Here is an 18,691-nt window from a genome sequence, read left to right as displayed (position 1 = left end):
CGATCCCTCGAGCACCCTTAGATAGGCAGCTATGATGTATTGACTGTGAGTTAGACAGTTGGGATTGCATCTTTGCTTTACTGCCGTTGAGGCATTGTCGCAGTCTATGCTTACAGGACAGGTTTACCCGCAGCTTACAGTGTCAGAGAGACAGTGTTTTTGAGCTGTTTTTTGGTCTGTTTTTTAGTACACGAGAGCCATTTTACAAAGGAGACTCTGCCAAAATTTATGCAGAATCTGAAGCTTTCTTGGTTCATTTGACAGGTTGATATTGGTTCAGAGGTCAGTTTACAGGGGAAACTCTGCCGAATTTTTCCCAGGAAAGTAAACCACTGTGAAGCGTAGCTATGGCTGGATCACAGGATACTGCTCTTTACAATATCAAGAAGCTGGATGGAACCAATTTCCCATTGTGGAAGAAGCAGATTTGGCACGTGTTGGTACAAAAGAAGCAGATAAAACCTATAAAGCTCAAGGGGATAAAACCAGAAGATATGGACGAAGATGAATGGAGCGAAATGGATGAATTGGCACTTTCTACCAGTATTCTGACTTTGGCAGAAAGCGTTTACTTCAATGTAGCAGACGAGATGTCGGCTTATCAAGCATGGTTAAAGCTGAGTGATCTTTATGAGAAGCAGAGTGCAGCTTCACAGGTATACTGGCTTAAGAAGCTTGTTGACTTGAAGATGAAAGAAGGGACACCTATGCCCAATCATCTGAATGAATTCAACACAATCTACAGTCAGTTGTCAGCTCAAGGTGTCAAGTTTGATGAACCTGTTAGAGCTATGTTCCTGTTGATCACATTGCCGGAAAGTTGGGACACTTTTCGCACAGCTTTGAGTAATTCTGCACCTCCAGATGGTTTGAACATAGCAGGTGTAGAAGGAAGTCTGCTTACTGAAGAAACCAATAGAAAGACAATGGACAAAGGCAAAGGAACAGCCTTAGTTGTCAGGGGAAGGACCAAAGAAAAGTACAAAGGTGGAAAGAGGAATCAGTCTCGTAGCAAGTCTCGCAGTGCTAAAGGCAAGAGTGACATAGAATGCTACCATTGTGGCAAGAAGGGTCACATGAAAAGAGACTGCAGAGAATGGAAAGCAGAAAAAGGCAAAGAGAAAGCTGAAGACAATGGTGAGAAGAACAAGTCCTCAGTGAAGATTCAAGAAATAAATGTGACAAACACTGTTGCAGAGGATGACAGTCTAGTGTCAGGAGACATCTACTTCTTGAAGATTACAATGGACTCAGCTCTTCTTACAGCATCTGATGGAAATGCACTGAGTGACTGGATTATAGACTCAGGGGCATCACTTCATGTGTCTCCAAACAAGGAGTGGTTTACCTCTTATGTGACCACTAAAGATCATGTTCGGCTAGGCAATGGGCAGACATGTGAGATCTTAGGTGTTGGAGATGTTCAATTGAAGTTTCAGAATGGCTCTTCTTTCACGCTGAAGAATGTGAGACATGTTCCCGCAATTACAAAGAGCTTGATCAGCACAGGTTTACTTGATGATGCTGGCTACGTCACCACTTTTGGACAGAACATGTGGAAGATATCCAAGGGTTCTATGACAGTAGCACATGGAGTAAAGTCTGGAGGACTTTACATGATTTATGTATCAAATGTCTCTAAAAATGTAATCAATGTAACCGGGCAGCCGAACGTTTCTTTGTGGCATAGCCGGTTAGGACATATGTCCAAGAAGGGAATGGAAATCTTGTCTCGTTCTGGTTATTTGCCTGGCTTTTCATTTAATGATTTTGAATTCTGTGAACATTGTCTGTATGGTAAGCAAACACAGCAGCCACATAAGCATAGAAGCAGTAGAAGAGATACACAGTTGGCACTTGTTCATAGTGATTTGTGTGGACCTATGCCTAACCTATCTCTAGGGGGAGCTTCTTACTTTATGAATTTTATAGATGATTACTCGAGAAAAGTATGGGTTTACTTTCTCAAGCACAAGGATGAAGCGTTTAGTGTTTTCAAAACATTTGTGACACTTGTGGAGAATCAGAGTGGCAAGAAGCTTAAATGCTTACGCACTGACAATGGTGGAGTGTATGTTTCAAAGGCCTTTCAGGACTTTTGTGAGTCAAAAGGTATAAAACATGAACTTACTGCTCCTTACAATCCTCCTCAAAAAGGTGTTGCTGAGAGGATGAATAGGACCATACAAGAGAAGGTCAAAAGTATGTTGTCTAATGCACAGCTGCCAAATGGGTTTTGGGCTAAAGTTGTATCAACAGCTGTTCATCTTGTAAATAGATCTCCTAGCAAGGTTTTGCAGAAGGATTCAGTGCCAGAGATGGTATGGTCAGGCAAAATGCCCTCATACAAGCATCTTAGAGTCTTTGGCTGTGAGGCATATACTCACGTTCCAAAGGAATTTAGGAACAAACTTGAGCCAAAGAGTAGAAAGTGCATCTTTCTAGGCTATGGTAATTCTGGTGAGATGGGGTACAGACTTTGGGATCCCGAATCCAGAAAGGTTGTCCGCAGCAATGATGTTCACTTTAATGAATCCAAATATCATCCTAAACCAGAGAGGGTTGAGGAGATTAGAAGAGTTGTCTTCCAAGAAGATGGACCTGCACGTGCAAGACAAAATGTCAGGGCTCAAGAGGAGCAAGAACAGGATAGATTGGAACCACAGGTTGTGGCTGAGCCTGAGCCACCTATTGTGCGTAGATCTGGACGTTGCACGCGACCTCCTGATAGGTTTGTTCCATCTATGAACTATGTCATGTTGACTGATTGCAATGAGCCTTCATGTTACAAGGAAGCACTGCAAATAAAGGACTCCGGGAATTGGCAATTGGCCATGCAGTCAGAGATGACAGCTCTGCATAAAAACCAGACATGGAAGCTAGTTAAATTACCACGGGGCAAAAAGGCTCTACCCTGTAAATGGGTTTACAGGTATAAGATCACCGCTCATGAAGTCAGCCAAAGTACAAAGCAAGGCTTGTTGCCAAGGGCTTTAAGCAAGAACAAGGCATTGACTTTGATGAAGTCTTATCTCCGGTGGTCAAGATGACTACATTGAGATGCTTTCTTGCATTGGTTGCCATATTAGATTTGGTGTTGCACCAAATGGATGTCAAGACAATGTTCTTGCATGGTGATTTAGATGTGGAAATTTACATGCAGCAGCCAGAAGGGTTTGTTGAGAAACGCAAGGAAGATTGGGTATGCCAGTTGTTAAAGAGTCTTTATGGCTTAAAACAATCACCGAGGGCATGGTACCATAAATTCCACAAGTTTATGCTTTATCAAGGCTACAAACGTAGTGAGTTTGGTCACTGTCTATATACAAAGAAGGCTAAGGATGGTAGTTGGTTGATCCTTATTTTGTATGTGGATGACATGTTGATTGCTGGCAAGCACTTGGAAGAAATTTCAGCTTTGAAGTCAAAGATGGCAAAATTGTTTGACATGAAAGACATGGGTGAGGCAAGTCATATACTTGGTATGCGCATTGAGAGAGACAGATCAAATAAGTTGATTTGGTTATCTAAAACAGAGTATATTGACAAGGTTTTGCAACGTTTCAATATGGAGAAGGGAAAGGCATTGAGTGTTCCATTTCCACCATATGTGAAACTTAGCAAACAAGATTGTCCTGTGGCTGAGGAAGAACAGGCTGAAATGGATAAGATTCCATATGCGTCTGCAGTGGGTAGTTTGATGTATGCAATGATTGCTACTCGCCCAGACATTGCATTTGCAGTGGGAGTAGTAAGTCGATACATGTCAAACCCAGGCAAGAAACATTGGGAGGTAGTGAAAGGAATATTGAGATACCTGAAAGCTACAAAGAGTATGCGTATATGCTATGGGAGTCAGGAGCTAAGTGTAAAGGGTTTTACAGACTCAGATTATGCAGGTGACTTAGACAACCGAAGGTCTACGTCAAGGTATGTCTTTACATTGGCTGGTGGAGCAGTATCATGGCGTTCTAGATTACAAGATTGTGTTACTCAGTCTACTACAGAGGCTGAATATGTTGCAGCATCAGAGGCATGCAAAGAATCAATTTGGCTTAATCGACTAGTAACAGATTTGGGAATCAAAGAAGAGATTCCTGTGTTATATTGTGATAGTCAAAGTGCTATACAATTGGCTCACAATCCAGTTTATCACTCAAAGACAAAGCATGTGGATGTGAAGTATCATTTCATCAGGGAAATGCTCGAGGATAAGCAACTTCAGCTTGTCAAAGTTCACACCACAGAAAATCCTGCTGATCTACTGACAAAAGGACTTCCCTCAGAGAGCTTTGCGCATTTTCGCAAGCAGTTAGGTGTAGGGTAGTACATCACTTCTCTACATCTCTTGTATATTAGCTTGTATAGTAGCTTCTCTCACACTTAAAGTACCACATTGGACTTTAAGTGGGAGGTTGTTGGGGTATAAATCCCAATGTGGTCGCCCAGGTAAGTGGGCGGGCCGCCAGGTATGTACACATATTCTTTTGTTAAAACCTAATAAGAACTCACTATGCTCTACACATTACAGTAGAGCGAGTTCACCATATCGTCGTGCTCTTCTTCTCGCACTCTCTCTCTCATCGCACTTCCGCTCGTACTCCTTCACCCTATGCCTAGGACTCATGTGCCCTCTACACCGACGGGTGGTTCATTCTCGAGATGATGTCGCCGTCGTTCTGGAGTTGATGGTTGTTGTGGTAGCGGTTCTATTGATGCATCCACACCATCGAGAGAGTGCCCACCACTCTCTTTAGTAGATAGTTCACCGATGGGTACACCACATACACCTTGGGGATCACATAAGCATGATCCTAGCAAGGTGTACAGGAGCAGGGATGGGGTTGTTGTGGCAGATAGGGTGGGAAAGGAAATGCGATAGAGGATTCGACAACTTTGTACGATTGAGTTTGGTCACACTGTGATGGAAATTTGGGAAAATCTCGATCTTGAGAGAAAGAATTACATTATCGACGCCATTCAGAGAGAGTACAGGCCGACAGAGGGGTACGATCAGGTCTCGAATACCTGGATTTTGAGCGTGGCCAGGTCCACAATGTCACACCGTCGGTCAGAGGCCAGAGACAGGTTCAATGACGGTGATCCCAAGCCAGCATGGTTGGACGCAGAGGAGTGGATTGGGATTGCACAAGAGACACAAGACAATCCCAATAGATTTCAACCCAGCACAGAGATGCAGTCAGAGCACGTTTGGAGTCTGTTGGAGCATCACATCTTGGGAGTGGAGGATACGATACGCTTCTACATGAGTTTGTAAGTATCATACGTATGCTTTAAATTATTAATATATATATGTTATTTGAAGATTTACCTAATGATTGAACCATAATTTTGCAAGAAGTTGTCGTGAAGCGCCTTCTAACACACCAAGAGAAGAAGTATGGGTACAAGCATGGACTTGCACTACAAGAGGCTATTCATATTAGCGACGCTCAAAAAAAAAAATTCCCGGCGTCGCTATGAGTGTCGCAAATTTACAAGTAAATTTGCCACGCTCATAGCGACACCGGCAGGGCTAAAAAAAATAACAGAGAGCACCCAAAAACTCAAATCTCAGATCTGAGTTTTTTGGCGCCCTCAAGCAAGGAGCAGGTAACGCTCTCCCTCTCTCTCTCTCTCTCTCTCTCTTTCTTCTCCACACACACACACACACACACACACACACACACACACACACACACACACACACGAGGAGAGGAAGGAGAGCCAGGTATGCTCCTTCCCTCTCCTCACTCTCATGTTCCCTTCCCCTCTTTCTCTCTCCCTCTCTCTCTCTCTCTCACACACACACACACACTTAAGTGTTTTTGAGAGAGAGAGAGAGAGAGAGAGAGAGAGAGAGAGAGAGAGAGAGAGAGAGAGAGAGAGAGAGAGAGAGAGAGAGAGTACAAACATAAACAAAAACGCACACACACATACATAAACAAAGAATGCACACACACATTGAGAGAGGAAAAAAGAGAGAGCATGCATAAACAGAAAACGCACACATTGAGAGAGGAAAAGAGAGAGAGAACATGCATAAACAAAAAACGCACAGATTGAGAGAGGAAAAGAGAGAGAAAACATGCATAAACAAAAAAATGCACACACATTGAGAGAGAAAGAGAGAGAAAGAGAGAGAAACTAATTTAACATCGTAGGAAACTAATTAAAATTAAAAGACCTAAAGATCTAGCCGACGAGGAGTTGAACTCAAGACCTATTATTCAAGAGGGAAATGGCATAACCGATCTATCATACTTGGCATGGGTGATAGAAAGGTTATACCATTTATCTCTTTTTATTGGCACACACATCCACACACGCGCACACACACAAGAAGAAGAGAGTTATAACGTCGTAGGAAACTATCCTAAAAGACGTTAAAGATTAGGTTAGATGTAGACTTACGTTAAATTAGATTTACGTTTATTTACGCTAGATTTAGATTTACGTTATATTAGATTAGATTTAGGTCTCCATAGACTGCGATGCCTGCATGAAGCGGGTGAAGAAAGCCCTCAATGGAATATAGGGTATTGCTGCCTTCACTCATGGTGGGCTCCGTCGATCCAAAAGTACTGGTGAAATGTCTTCAGAAGATAGGGAAGAAGGTGGATCTTCTGGGCGGCAAGAGTCACTACATCCCCGACAATGACCATCTAGACAACCTCTAGTCATTCAACAGCAACTTCAAAGTTAGTAACAAGAGCAAGAACAGTCCAAAGGGCCAATTGCTGTCGTCAGATGTGGATGGAGATGAGGTAGCGTCACCGCCGGAAGTTAACTCTCACATCTTTAGTGATGAGAATGCCAACTCTTGCCGAGTTATGTGAAAAATTATGTGTTAAATCATGTGTTAAATCAGTTTTAAGGTTCTTATAATCCCTGTTAGTTTAGTTCTTTGTTTTTAATATAACATAATTTACGTTAGATTTAGATTTATGTTATATTAGATTAGACTTAGGTTTATTTAGGTTTACCCACACACACACACACACACACACAAGAAGAAGAGATTTTTAACGTCGTAGTATAAGTCATACACAGCAGCATGGTGTAAAGGTCGACATTTTAGGGTGGAACGGATCGACAAAAAGCGTTTTACTCAAGATTGTGGAATCATGGCAAAATTTGAACAATCTAGTCGACGACGTTCCTCTGATGCAGATCCTGTGGTGGCGGAACTTACTTACTTCGGCACGCTACAAGAGATTTTGAAGATCGATTACAGAGGATTTTTTGTCGACTTGTTCGACGTGCAATGGTTCAAGATAATCATGGAGGGTCGTAACGCTACTGTGCGTAGAGGAGAGTCTGGTTTTCTTGAGGTGGATTCTACTAAGAAATGGACTGACCTAAGAGACACTTTCGTACTACCCGAGCATTGTGAACAAGTAAGTATGTAAATAGTTAACATCCCCCTTTTACAAGTTATGTGCTTGAAAGCTCTCATGTAAGTTATGTGGCTCTGGCAGGTAATATTTCATCCTACAAAGTCTACATCAAACTGGTGGTACGTCATAGAGGTAGCCCCTCGTAGTGCAAGGACGTATGAAGGCTACCATGTGCCAATCACAACGGCATCAATGGAGGAGATCAGAGAAGATGCTCAATCAGAAGCCGCTGCGGTGGTGCCAGACGAGCATCAAGATGCTACTACTCTATATGGGGTGCATGCAGAGGAGCTACAAAATGAAACAGAGGATATGTGTTTAAACGGAGAGCTCTATATAGATATAGGAAGTTATGCTGAGTTATGCGAGGATGAGAGAGAGATCTCTTAAAGCCACAAATATTGTATTTGAACAATTTTGCTCCGTGTTGTAAAAGCTCTGGCTCTCTAAGTACCTTCCATGGTGTATAACGCTCTTTTTTACTCGCGCTCACATCTTTGGATTGAAAATTCTGAGTTTTCGACTTGCCTCTTCTATCACTCAATTCATTGCGTCATTGTATTTATATGCGTCATTACGTCATTGTATTTAATGGTCTTTTCGTCATTGTCTACTCTATTCATTCAATATTAAGTTTAAATATTCGTGTGTTTAATGCAGGTATGGATGATGAGGAGTTTCTTTCTTCTTTGTCACCGCAGCAGAGACAGTGGTACGTGGAGCGTCATCGCTCTGGCGCATCATCGCGCGTTCCTACTCCATCCGCATCTCCCTCTCTTTCGGAGCATTCGACGCGCTCCGAAGCTTCGGTGTCGACGAGACGATCTTCACACTCGTCTAGACACCGGCGCTCTAGTGGTGGCGGTGGCGGTTGTTGTGGGGATTCCGCCGCCGATGCCTCCACACCGCCTCGTGTTCGACGAGGCTCTTTACCCTCCCCTTCTTTGCCCGTCCCCACACCAACCACAGCATCGCCATCTATGTCAGGTTTTGCACGGCTGACTGTTCCTAGCAGCTACACACCTCTACCTACTCCGCCAGGAGCCACCCCACTCGACACTCCTCGCTTCGGGACCCAGACGCCGGTGGAGACACCTGACGTCCGTACCCCCATCGACACGCCGCTAGAGACCCCTGCCGGGACACCCAGGTTCACGCGTCACCGGCTAGAGGGCTTGCCTTACTCCGTCGACTTCAGCAGCGGCATCATCATGGATGATGACGGCAAGAAGGTGATCTCGCGCATGCATGGTCTTTGCTCTCAATTGTTTAAACACTACATACTAAACAAATGGAGTGAAGTACCAAGTGATTTAAAAGCCAGAGTCATCAGCATACTTCATGATGAGTTTCCCGTTCCAACACGGGATCAGCGCTTCTATGAAGACCTGATGAAGATTCGAATGCGCGAATACTGCAAACACAAGCGTTCCGAAGTGCAAAAAGCAATCAAGCATGGGTGGAACAGGCCAGATTGGCTGGCCAAAGAAGATTGGAAGAATGCGAAGAAAGCAGCGCGCGAGAATCCCGACAAGTGGAAGCAACAAAAGGATGCAGCCAGAGCGCGAGTAGAGGCAGGGAGCTCGCACCACTTGGGGAGCGGTGGATGGGCATCATTTAAGGCCTATTTTGTAAGTGTTTTCGCATTGCTCTTTATGTTCGATAGTTTAGGGTTTATGAGTTTTTTAATTCTAACATAATGAAATCTTTGTATGTTTTGACAGTGGTGGATGACAGGACGTGATCCCACACCGTACGAGCGCGAGTACGCAAGCAGGAAGGGCTTAAACGCCCTGATGGACATTCTCAGTTCTCGCGGCGGCATGGTTAGTATTAGGGCTTACTCTTTTCTATTTTTTGTATTGTTTTATAAATGTCATTATATGTTTATACTTACTGAAAGCTGTCTTATTGTCTTTTTTTGCAGAAACCGACAGATACGCTGCTTGGATGCGATGAGACGTCTGACTAGACGACGTCAGTTTAGCCGTAGCTAGATAGCATTAGTTTAGGGTTTCTCATAGCTTATGTATCATGAGACGGATTTTAAACGTCTTTTTGAACCATGTATATTATTACATTTGTCACCGTAGTTCATTTTGCCAATCAATTCTTTATGCCTATGATGTTGTACAATTGTCATTATTACATTTGTCAATCAATTCATTTTGCCTATGATGTGTACAATTGTCAATTTTACGCTTGTCAATTTTGCAAACAATGCGTCTTGTGGGTGACTATTTTGGGTCTATTATCTACCCTTGCACTTTTTTTAAAAAGTGAATCAAGTACAATATGGTTGATGGGTGGCAAGGCATTCAATGCCCTGTCACCAAAAAACATTTCTCTCGGGCGTTGCTATAACCGTCGCTATTTATGGCTCTGTAGCGTCGCTATAGACTTCTGTGTAAACGTCGCTATAACCGTCGCTATGACCGTCGCTATATAGCGACGCATATAGCGACGTCTATAGCATCGCATATAGCGACGTCTATAGCATCGCATATAGCGACGCTATTAGCGACGGTTTTAGTGACGCCGGGGGTTATAAAACCCAATGTATTTTCATCGCTAACAGCGTCACAAAAGCACACAACCTCTTGTACTGTTGTGGCCCTTTTGACCCAGCTGCTGCAGGAGGAGGAAGAGGACGTCGATTGGGAGGCATTACCATGAGGGCTTCTCACTCACTGAATTATTTGCATATGTACAATTTTGTAGTACTTATGTTTATGGTCACGCCTTTACGGAGGGGGACCGGCTCCATGTAAATCCGGTCCTCAACTGTTGTCAATTGTTCTGTTTCTCTCTCTTTTCAAGTATTGTCAATGCCAAATTAGCTAGGTGTAAATTGCTATGTTGCTTTCTCAAATTAAGTACTCTCTCTATGCTCATTAGGAACTTGTTCTTAATGAAATGCTCACTATGTTATCAATTTCCGCTACACACAAGTTACTAGTGCATTAAATGTTACAAGGAAGACCCTAAACCCTACAATGAATGGAAAATGGAGCAAATGAGATCGATATACGCAGAATGCCAACATAGGTATGGCCAAATCCAACGCACTAGCATAACACAACAAAAAACCAGTCCAGTCACAATTACGGTGCACTTTTAATGCTTGAGAATCCAAACACACAAGAAAAAACATTTCTATACAAAAAGGTTGAAGTAATGCCAAGCTGCCACGAAAAAGCACTACCGAAGAGCTCTTGTACAAGTATCCTTGATCCCACCGTTAAATTTCTTTTAATAGCACATGGTATATGGTGTTGAGGAAAGTCTTGCTCATAGCATTAATGTGTTTAATGGGTCTATGCTTGCCACGAGGAAAAGACTCCTAACATGTTATTCATATTAGTGATTTATAGACAAAAAGTGTTTGGATACTTCGAACTTCGAATATAGTTTGCCCACATCATTTTGCACAATGCGCGTGTGGCTGCAAAGCTCACTTTGTGACTTACCTTAACATCATGAGCTTCTGTGAGGGAGGCACCGCAAACTTAGCTAGGTACGATTGGGGGCAGGGGACCGCCGGCTCGGTGGGGGGGCGGTGGTCCCCTTGCCCCCAATCCCCCCACCGGGCCGGCGGTCCCCTGCCCCGAATCGTACCTAGCTAGGTATGCGATGCCTCTCGAGCAAAAGCTCATGATGTTATGCATTGTATGAAAAACACTGAAAAAGACTCTGTTTTCCTACATGAGAAAATTTCTAAATCTTCTTGTGAGCGTAACTAGGCTAGGCCTATGTGTAAGACCAGTGTTCACGAAAAATGTGTCTCAAGTTAATATCGTGCCGTTTTCAATTTCAAGAATGCCGGTTGAGGGCAAGGGGAAAGGGAGAAACTCCGCCCCAAAATAGAGAAAAATAGTGTAAAAACCCAAAAAGATGACCTAATTTTCTAAAATTTCCTCTTGACAAAATCAAGAAAAGGAATTTTGTATGTTTGGAATAACGACTTTTCCCGAACACTGTGTAAGACAGTAAAGCGAGCTTGCACACTGCAGGCAGACCACTTTACGGACCATCCGAAAACGAGATTTGAAGCAGGCTCCCTGCAAATCACCCCTGCGCCACATCATGCTAACCGTTCAGCCAATAGCTCTGACGTGAGGGAATAGAGACCTTTATATACATGCTCTTTCACATTGAAGCATCCAGTTATTATTCTGATTCCAAAATGTGGTCAACAGCGGGAAAAAGCAAAATGGATCAACGCGCGAGTGTAGTCTAAACTTTAAGCAACGCTGTGGATGCTTGGAGTAGCCATGTGAGCTTTGCTTGGGGGGAAGCAAAGAGGAATGCGTGTGTGTGTGTGTGTGTGTGTGTGTGAGAGAGAGAGAGAGAGAGACTCGGCAGCAAAATATAGTTGATGATGCAGGAGCTGTGATTAGATGGTGGTGAGCCGGCGGAGGGATGAGGTTCACTACGAACAACGTGCTGGAGGGGATGAACCTCATAATGGCGGGGCTGGCGACGGCAGTCATAGGGGTGTCTGCATGGCTTGCAACGCATGCGCGCCAGGACTGCCTCACCTTCTTGCAGTGGCCCTTCATGGCCATCGGCTTGCTCATCTTCGGAGTGGGGCTCTTGGGCTACTTCGGCTCTGCCCGCAGGAGCAAGCCCTTGCTGCTACTCTATCTCCTGCTTCTGCTGCTCATCACCCTGCTCTTGCTGTCGTTCACACTGTTCGCGGTGGTGGTGACCACGCAGAACGGCCCCGGTCGCCGCCCGCTTGGGCCGCCCGCCCGCTTTCACGAGTTCACCTCTGCAGACTTTTCCGCCTGGCTGCGGAAAAGAGTGGGGCCCCCTCACTGGACCTCCATCCAGGCCTGCCTCAAGCGTGGCCGCTTGTGTCGGGACCTTGACAAATACACCACGCTGCAACAGCTCTACTCCGCTCGCGATCTCTCGCCCGCCCAAGTAAGCAACAAGATTTTCTCATGTAGGTCTTTTTTCAGTGTTTTTCATACAATGCATAACATCATGAGCTTCTGCTCGAGAGGCACCACATACCTAGCTAGGTACGATTGGGGGCACGGGACCACCCCGGCCCTCCCACCGAGCCGGCGGTCCCCTGCTCCCAATCGTACCTAGCTAGGTATGCGGTGCCTCCCTCACAAAGCTCGTGATGTTGAGGTAAGTCACAATGTGAGAATTATTGTTAGAATCTATCCAAAACTTCTTGTGATATATTGCTATCACTAGCCTATGTCTTCATTTTAAGTCATACCTTATTTGGTCACATGTATGTCTTTATGTAGGTTGGTTGTTGTAAGCCCCCTAGTATTTGCGGCTTTATGTTTGAGACGCCAACAACCTGGGTCCCTTCCATGATGAGCACGAGTCAGGCTACTTCAGATTGCAGGAAATGGAGCAATAACCCCTCAAAACTTTGCTTTGAATGTGATGCATGTCGTGCAGGTGAGATGCAAAATGTGCGTCAACATTGGCTCCATGTTGCAATCGTTGGCCTTCTTGTGTCGATTCTTCTTCTCACCCTTCTAGCTCTTACCTCTATTACGCTTCAAAATATCAAGCATAACAGCATGCCTGATGAGACAGAATCGATTTCTCCAAATATCTAAGGAATTGCACAAGAGATGACCTATAAGGCGGTAATGGAGCCATTGGCAAAGCTGATTATTGATGGTTAATTTTTGTTTGACTATGGCAAACTAGTGTTTGAATGTAGATTTTGAGGTGGAAAGAGTAGTTTCTTGTAATTGTTCCTATTTCATATAAAAGTTTTTGATTTCTTTCTGAGTATTTAGATGCTTAACAATCTGCCATCTTGTGGAACATAGCCTCTAAACATACTTCAAAATAAGTAGTGCTTAAAAATGATTGAGGTTCAATAAAAATGCAAGTTAAGGAAATGCATCAATCGAAATAGTCTACTTGTAGGAACGTTGCTTTTTAATGGCTCGAAGATCTTGGGCCAAGCATGGTCATGAAAAGGATTTTGAGGTTTTTTGAAGGAATTTGTAAGTGCCTTCACCATGACTAGCACATCACTCATGGACAGAATCTATGATGTCATGGTCTTTCTACCTAGAGTTGCATTATACTCATACACTCTCACTTTCTCAGTCATTAATGTACTAGCATTGGTTATATGATTGATTTATTGTTTCTCTCTTTGTCTCTCCATTATTTTCAACAGGTACAAGAGCTCGTGTTTAGTTAAGTAGGGTAGCAAGTAGGGTAGCATCGACTTGGTACACGAGCCCATGTTTGGTTAAGTAGGGTAGCATTGACATGGTACAAGAGCCCATGTTTGGTTAAGTAGGATAGCATCGACAATACAATACCCTCTTAGATCACATTCTTAGATTGAAGTCATTGTTGTGGGTGTTTTTAGGGCAACATACCTTTGGGTGAGTTTTTAGAGCCCGTTTTATCAGAATTTTGACTAGGGCTCAAAACATCTATGTTTATTACTATTAGTACTGCATACAAGCACTTTCATCCTTTTGTTTAAGGTGTTGGACACTCAAGATTTTTGCAAAACAAGCACTTTGTAGTATTTTGTGGGTTCTTCTGTATAGCACAAGTTGATTTTGTGTAGTTTTTCCTCTTTGACAAGACAACTTTTACATGAGGTGGAGTCATCGGTCATGGTTAATAGCAATGATGTTTTCCACATGCCATCTCTTGAGGATATGTTGGATGGGGACAATTACCTACTTTTGGCGTACATGATGCAATATCTCCTTGTTGCAAAGGGTATTTGAAAATTGCCAAGCATGACATGTTGTAATTACACACCCTGTCTAGCATTCTCACTCTAAATTTTTAGGTATTCTGCATCCACAAAACATATCCAAGATTCTCTTAGCCCTAGCGCTATCTGGCATAATGTGCAATTAGTGCATTCCAAGTGAGGCCTTGGCGGCATAGTGTCATGGGACTTCAAGGTGCATGTGGTACTATGCAAGTTGCAAGCATAGGATTTTGGTTTGGAGAGAGGCTCTCATTTTGCATGTGATGAAAACAGAGGCCCTCATTTTGCATGTGATGAAAATAGTCCACAGCTTCTAGGTCCTGGCAATGTTGGGCATAAACCAATGCACTACAAGAGACAACATATGGACATAAATCTCAGCAAGAACTTCTTGTGATTTCACAAGGATGCAACATTTGGAATACATGTCAATCATTGACAATCATGACATCATGCTATAAAAGCACATGTTGTCCAGCATTCTCATCATGAATCTTTTAGCTTGTGTGAATAGCGTGCATTTTCCATAGTCCTTCAAGATTGCAAGCATAGGTGATCCCATTTGGAGAGAGGCCCTCACTTTGCATTCGTTGAAAACAACCTAGATCCTCTTGGACTTGGCCTTATTGTAAATAACCTGCAATGTGTTACCATATACATGTGGTAGTGATGTGTGTGAACACACTTAGGACCGTCAAGGCAATTTTTCCCTCACTAAGAGGTTTTTCCCCCCGTGCATTGTATATACGCCCATTACTCTAGGGCTAACTTATCTTTCCATTGCACGCTAAGTAATACACTCTCTATTGTGTGTCTTGAGCTTCCTTCGTCTTCTCCAAGCTGTGTGTGTTTTCCTGCAACCCTAATTCCAACACAATTAGTGCATTCTAAGAGAGTCCTTGCATAGTGCAACAAACCTTTAAGGTGTAAGAATATGGTTTTGAGTTGAAGAGAGACCTCATTTTGCATGTGCTGAAAACAATCAGCAGCTTCTTGGTCCTAGCCCTATTGTGCATTACCTACAATCAATGCACTTCATGAGACAACATTCAGATAGGAAGCTCATCAAGAACCTTTTGTGCTTACATAAGGACATTTCAATCAAAATCATTTCCAAGCATGATAGGCTATATACCAGACCCTAACAAATAACCACTTCTTTATTTTTTTGCTCTTATCAACGTCCACCATTTTCCATAGGCCTTTATGGCTTCATGCATGTAATCTCATTTGGAGAGAGTCCTTTAATTTTCCATTAGGAAAAATATGAACCCTCTAGGGACCCTTTGGGATTAATTAGAGGCCATCCAATTGAAAGAGGGTGGTGGACACACTCTGTGCCCTCAAAATAGTAGGGGGGACAAGTAGCCTTACACTTCTCTATGACCTCTTACCTAGTGAGGATGTTGAGGATGGGGGGGGGGGGGGGGACACTTGCAACCTCCAACTTTCCCTCTTTTTTGTCTCAAGTTTTTAAAAACCTCAAAATGTAAAAAAAAGTAGTGTTTTTTTTAACATTTAAAGTTTATCTCCTTAAAACTCCCTCTCGACAAGAAGAAGAGGAGCTACTTTCCAAGCAAGCCTCTTTTATGGTCAAAAATACAAAATGCACACCCAAAAACCAAAAAAAATAAAAAACATTTCCTACTCTCCAAAGCCCCCCCAAACCTATCACATACCTAAAAAGTGAATTTCTCTCTCTAGAACCATTTTCCAAGCCCTCCTTCACTGCAACCATCACACCTTCTCTCCAACACTCTCTCTCTCTCTCTCTCTCTCTCTCTCTACTACCACCTCCATTGCAACACCAAGAAATCCCTCTACTCCAACACTATCTCTACTACTACCACCCCCATTGCAATGCCAAGGAAGATCCTCTCTTTTTCCCCCCTCCCACCTCCCATTGCCACACCAAGCAAGGATCATCCACCTTCTCATATCTCCATTGTAGCACCAACCAAGTTCCTCCCCCTCCTCTCCTTCTCCCACCTCCCATTGGCACATCAAGCAAGCTCATTTCCCTTCTTCCAGCTACATTGCAACAATAATCAATGTCCTCATCCTTCTCCTACTTTCTTTTACTCACACATGGCGAGCTCTAATCTGCAAAGGTGGCCAAAGGATGAGGTCACTAGACCTGCATTGTAGCAACAAGCAAGGCCCTCTTTGTCCTCCTACCTTCCTTCACTCACACATGGAAAGATCTAGTCCGCAAAGGAGGCCAAAGGATGAGGTTATTGCATGCCACAACGCAAGAGGTGTAGATAGTGAGTGGGTGTCATAAGAGTTCACCAAAGGTGTTGGATATACATGTAGACATCTTCTAATAGCCCTCACTATGTTCAAAACCGTGGAAACTTGTAGCATTGTTGGAAAAAAAAGCTCTGGATCACAAGGAAAAGGGGACCATAGCCATTGTGAAATATGTCTTTCCAATGTCAAACACGCAATTGAACAACCTACTCGATTCCCACCACATTGTGAGTACTTGGTTTGAGAATATGGAGTTGGGTGTGAAGTTGCATTGTACGTTTTTTTTTCTACATAATTATGTTTTTGCTTGATTTTGTAGTCATATTTCCATCTACATTGGTGGAGGAACAACCACTTCATAGCCTCTTTGGCATATTCAAAGCTATATACACAGATATTGGAGCAACAACTTTTGTACACCTTTGTCCAACCAAAATGGCTCAAAGTAGAATTTTATTTTATTCACACTCCTATATTGTAGATACTACTATGGAAGGTTATGGGAAGCTTGAACCCATCACGGTAGCTTCTTTATTAAGTATGGAGTGGCCACAACTAGATTTATGGTCGGTAGCATCTTTTAAATAAAAGATGATATTAGATGTCCAAAACTCCTTGAAATATTCTAAAACTTCTAGATCTATGGGCTTGAGTTGGTGCTTGCATGTTCATTGTTTCGTGCATATCTTTAAAGAGTTTGAATTTATGGAGACAACCACAAGTTTTGTATGCAAAGCTATGCACTATGAGGATTTGGGGAAGTTTTTAGAACAAAACCGGGGTCTTGTGGAGGGCATAAAAATTAAAGATAGGTACCGTTGTAGGTTGAGCATCAGGTATTGGGATGTGCTATTTTCAATTCCCGCACCTCCTTATATGTATGATTTCACTATGATCAATAGATGTGCAAGCTTGGAGTGTGGATTTCCTTACAATGTGTTGAGGGTTCTATTGCAAGCTTTGACAGTATAGTGAGGATTCCCAATGATGCTTTGGAAGTTGTCCAAGTGAACAAGCATTGGACTCTCGAGAACATGCAAGAACATTTAGCCATTATGGGCTTTGAGGACCTTCAGAAAGCTCAATTTCATCTCCAAGGTCACAAGGTGAGGATGTTTTCACCAAAGCTTTTGGTCCATCAAAGATTTACCTTCATTGCTTCACTTTATGTTGAATGTTTACAAATTGGAAAGAGAATGGAAGACAAAATGAAGGTCCAAGATGATTTGGGTGTGGATAGAACTATGTTATCACTATTATAGCTTTGTTACTATTACATTTTTGAAAAAAATCCCCGTTGTAATTGATATACTTACCTTTAGCACATTTTGGAATTATAATATAATGTTTCATTCAACAATAGTTGTCTTGTGTATAATTTGTTTTACCATTTTTGTGTATTCTATCATAATCTTGGCATCCTAATGAGGCAAAAGTCCATTGTAACAATGTGATTTGGCTTCCCTATTATAAGTGGCATTTTATTGAGATGTTTTTAGCAAATTGCATTTCTTTAAAAAGGTGCATACGTTGCCCCATCTTTCAGCACTCCAAACCAAGCAAGGATGCATCCACAGCCTCTGCAGGTGCCTCTATACCCACACCCACCCCTTTGTCATGCTTCACCTCTTTCTTAAGGACACAACTTCAAGGGAAAGCTAGAACTTTACACACTTTTCACTTTTCTTTGGGAGCTTGCCACCATAATTTCCCTTCATATCAATGCATTTGCAGGGATTTGTGTGCCTTGCAAACTCCTATGCTACATCCCACAAAGGAGATTGTGTATGCCCTTTATTGTGCAGTTGGGCCTTTGTATTGTACACAACGACATACCTTAAAATATTCCATACTACTTACAATTGTACCAAGCCTTTAGAATACATCAAGTTGATCGCCCGTTCCCAAAGTGGCTAAGAGGGTTTCACAAATTGTTGTTGATGTAGGCCATTTCCTGGATGAGCAAGCTCCAAGGGTGCTCGTGCTAAAGGATCACAAGTTGGGGGTGGAGTACCTTTCTCACATTGCTACCTTCATCTTCCTTGTCACCAAGAAACCCAATTTAGAGGATGTGCAATTGCCACACCTTTAGATTGGAAACATCATCAAGGATGTCAAGGAGCCCCATAGTGTCCCCATGAACCCTGCAATGCAAGCCAAGGTTGTAGCTACAAGGATGCCTACTCCAATGAATTCCCCTCTCTTATGAGCCCAAGATTGTGGATGTGGTGAATTCATGCATTGACTTGGATCCAAGGGTAAGAGAGAGGAGGAGGACAAGGAGCAGGAGGTAAAATATATCCTA

General features: G+C 42.9%; 1 protein-coding gene across 1 annotated transcript; it reads left to right on the top strand.

Annotated features, from left to right (window-relative positions):
- The first annotated feature begins 11,706 nt into the window (after positions 1-11,706).
- LOC147432003 (protein TORNADO 2-like) lies at positions 11,707-13,162 on the top strand. The gene is made up of 2 exons (XM_086491474.1): positions 11,707-12,329; positions 12,671-13,162. Exons 1-2 carry the CDS (start codon positions 11,823-11,825, stop codon positions 12,992-12,994), a joined length of 831 nt encoding a protein of 276 aa, XP_086347600.1. The 5' UTR covers positions 11,707-11,822; the 3' UTR covers positions 12,995-13,162.
- Positions 13,163-18,691: the final 5,529 nt, after the last annotated feature.

The sequence above is a fragment of the Adiantum capillus-veneris genome, chromosome 20 (genome assembly GCF_014529385.1).
Source record: "Adiantum capillus-veneris isolate H3 chromosome 20, ASM1452938v2, whole genome shotgun sequence".
Lineage (NCBI taxonomy): Eukaryota > Viridiplantae > Streptophyta > Polypodiopsida > Polypodiales > Pteridaceae > Adiantum > Adiantum capillus-veneris.
The sequence above is the reverse complement of the archived record's forward strand: the minus strand, read 5'-3'. Positions and strand labels throughout refer to the sequence as shown.

Bases quoted from the DNA above. Each gene is read 5' to 3' on its own strand.
- LOC147432003 (XM_086491474.1), top strand. From the start codon at position 11,823: ATGAGGTTCACTACGAACAACGTGCTGGAGGGGATGAACCTCATAATG. The intron at 12,330-12,670 runs GTAAGCAACAAG...GTCTTTATGTAG, and splicing joins GCGATCTCTCGCCCGCCCAA to GTTGGTTGTTGTAAGCCCCC.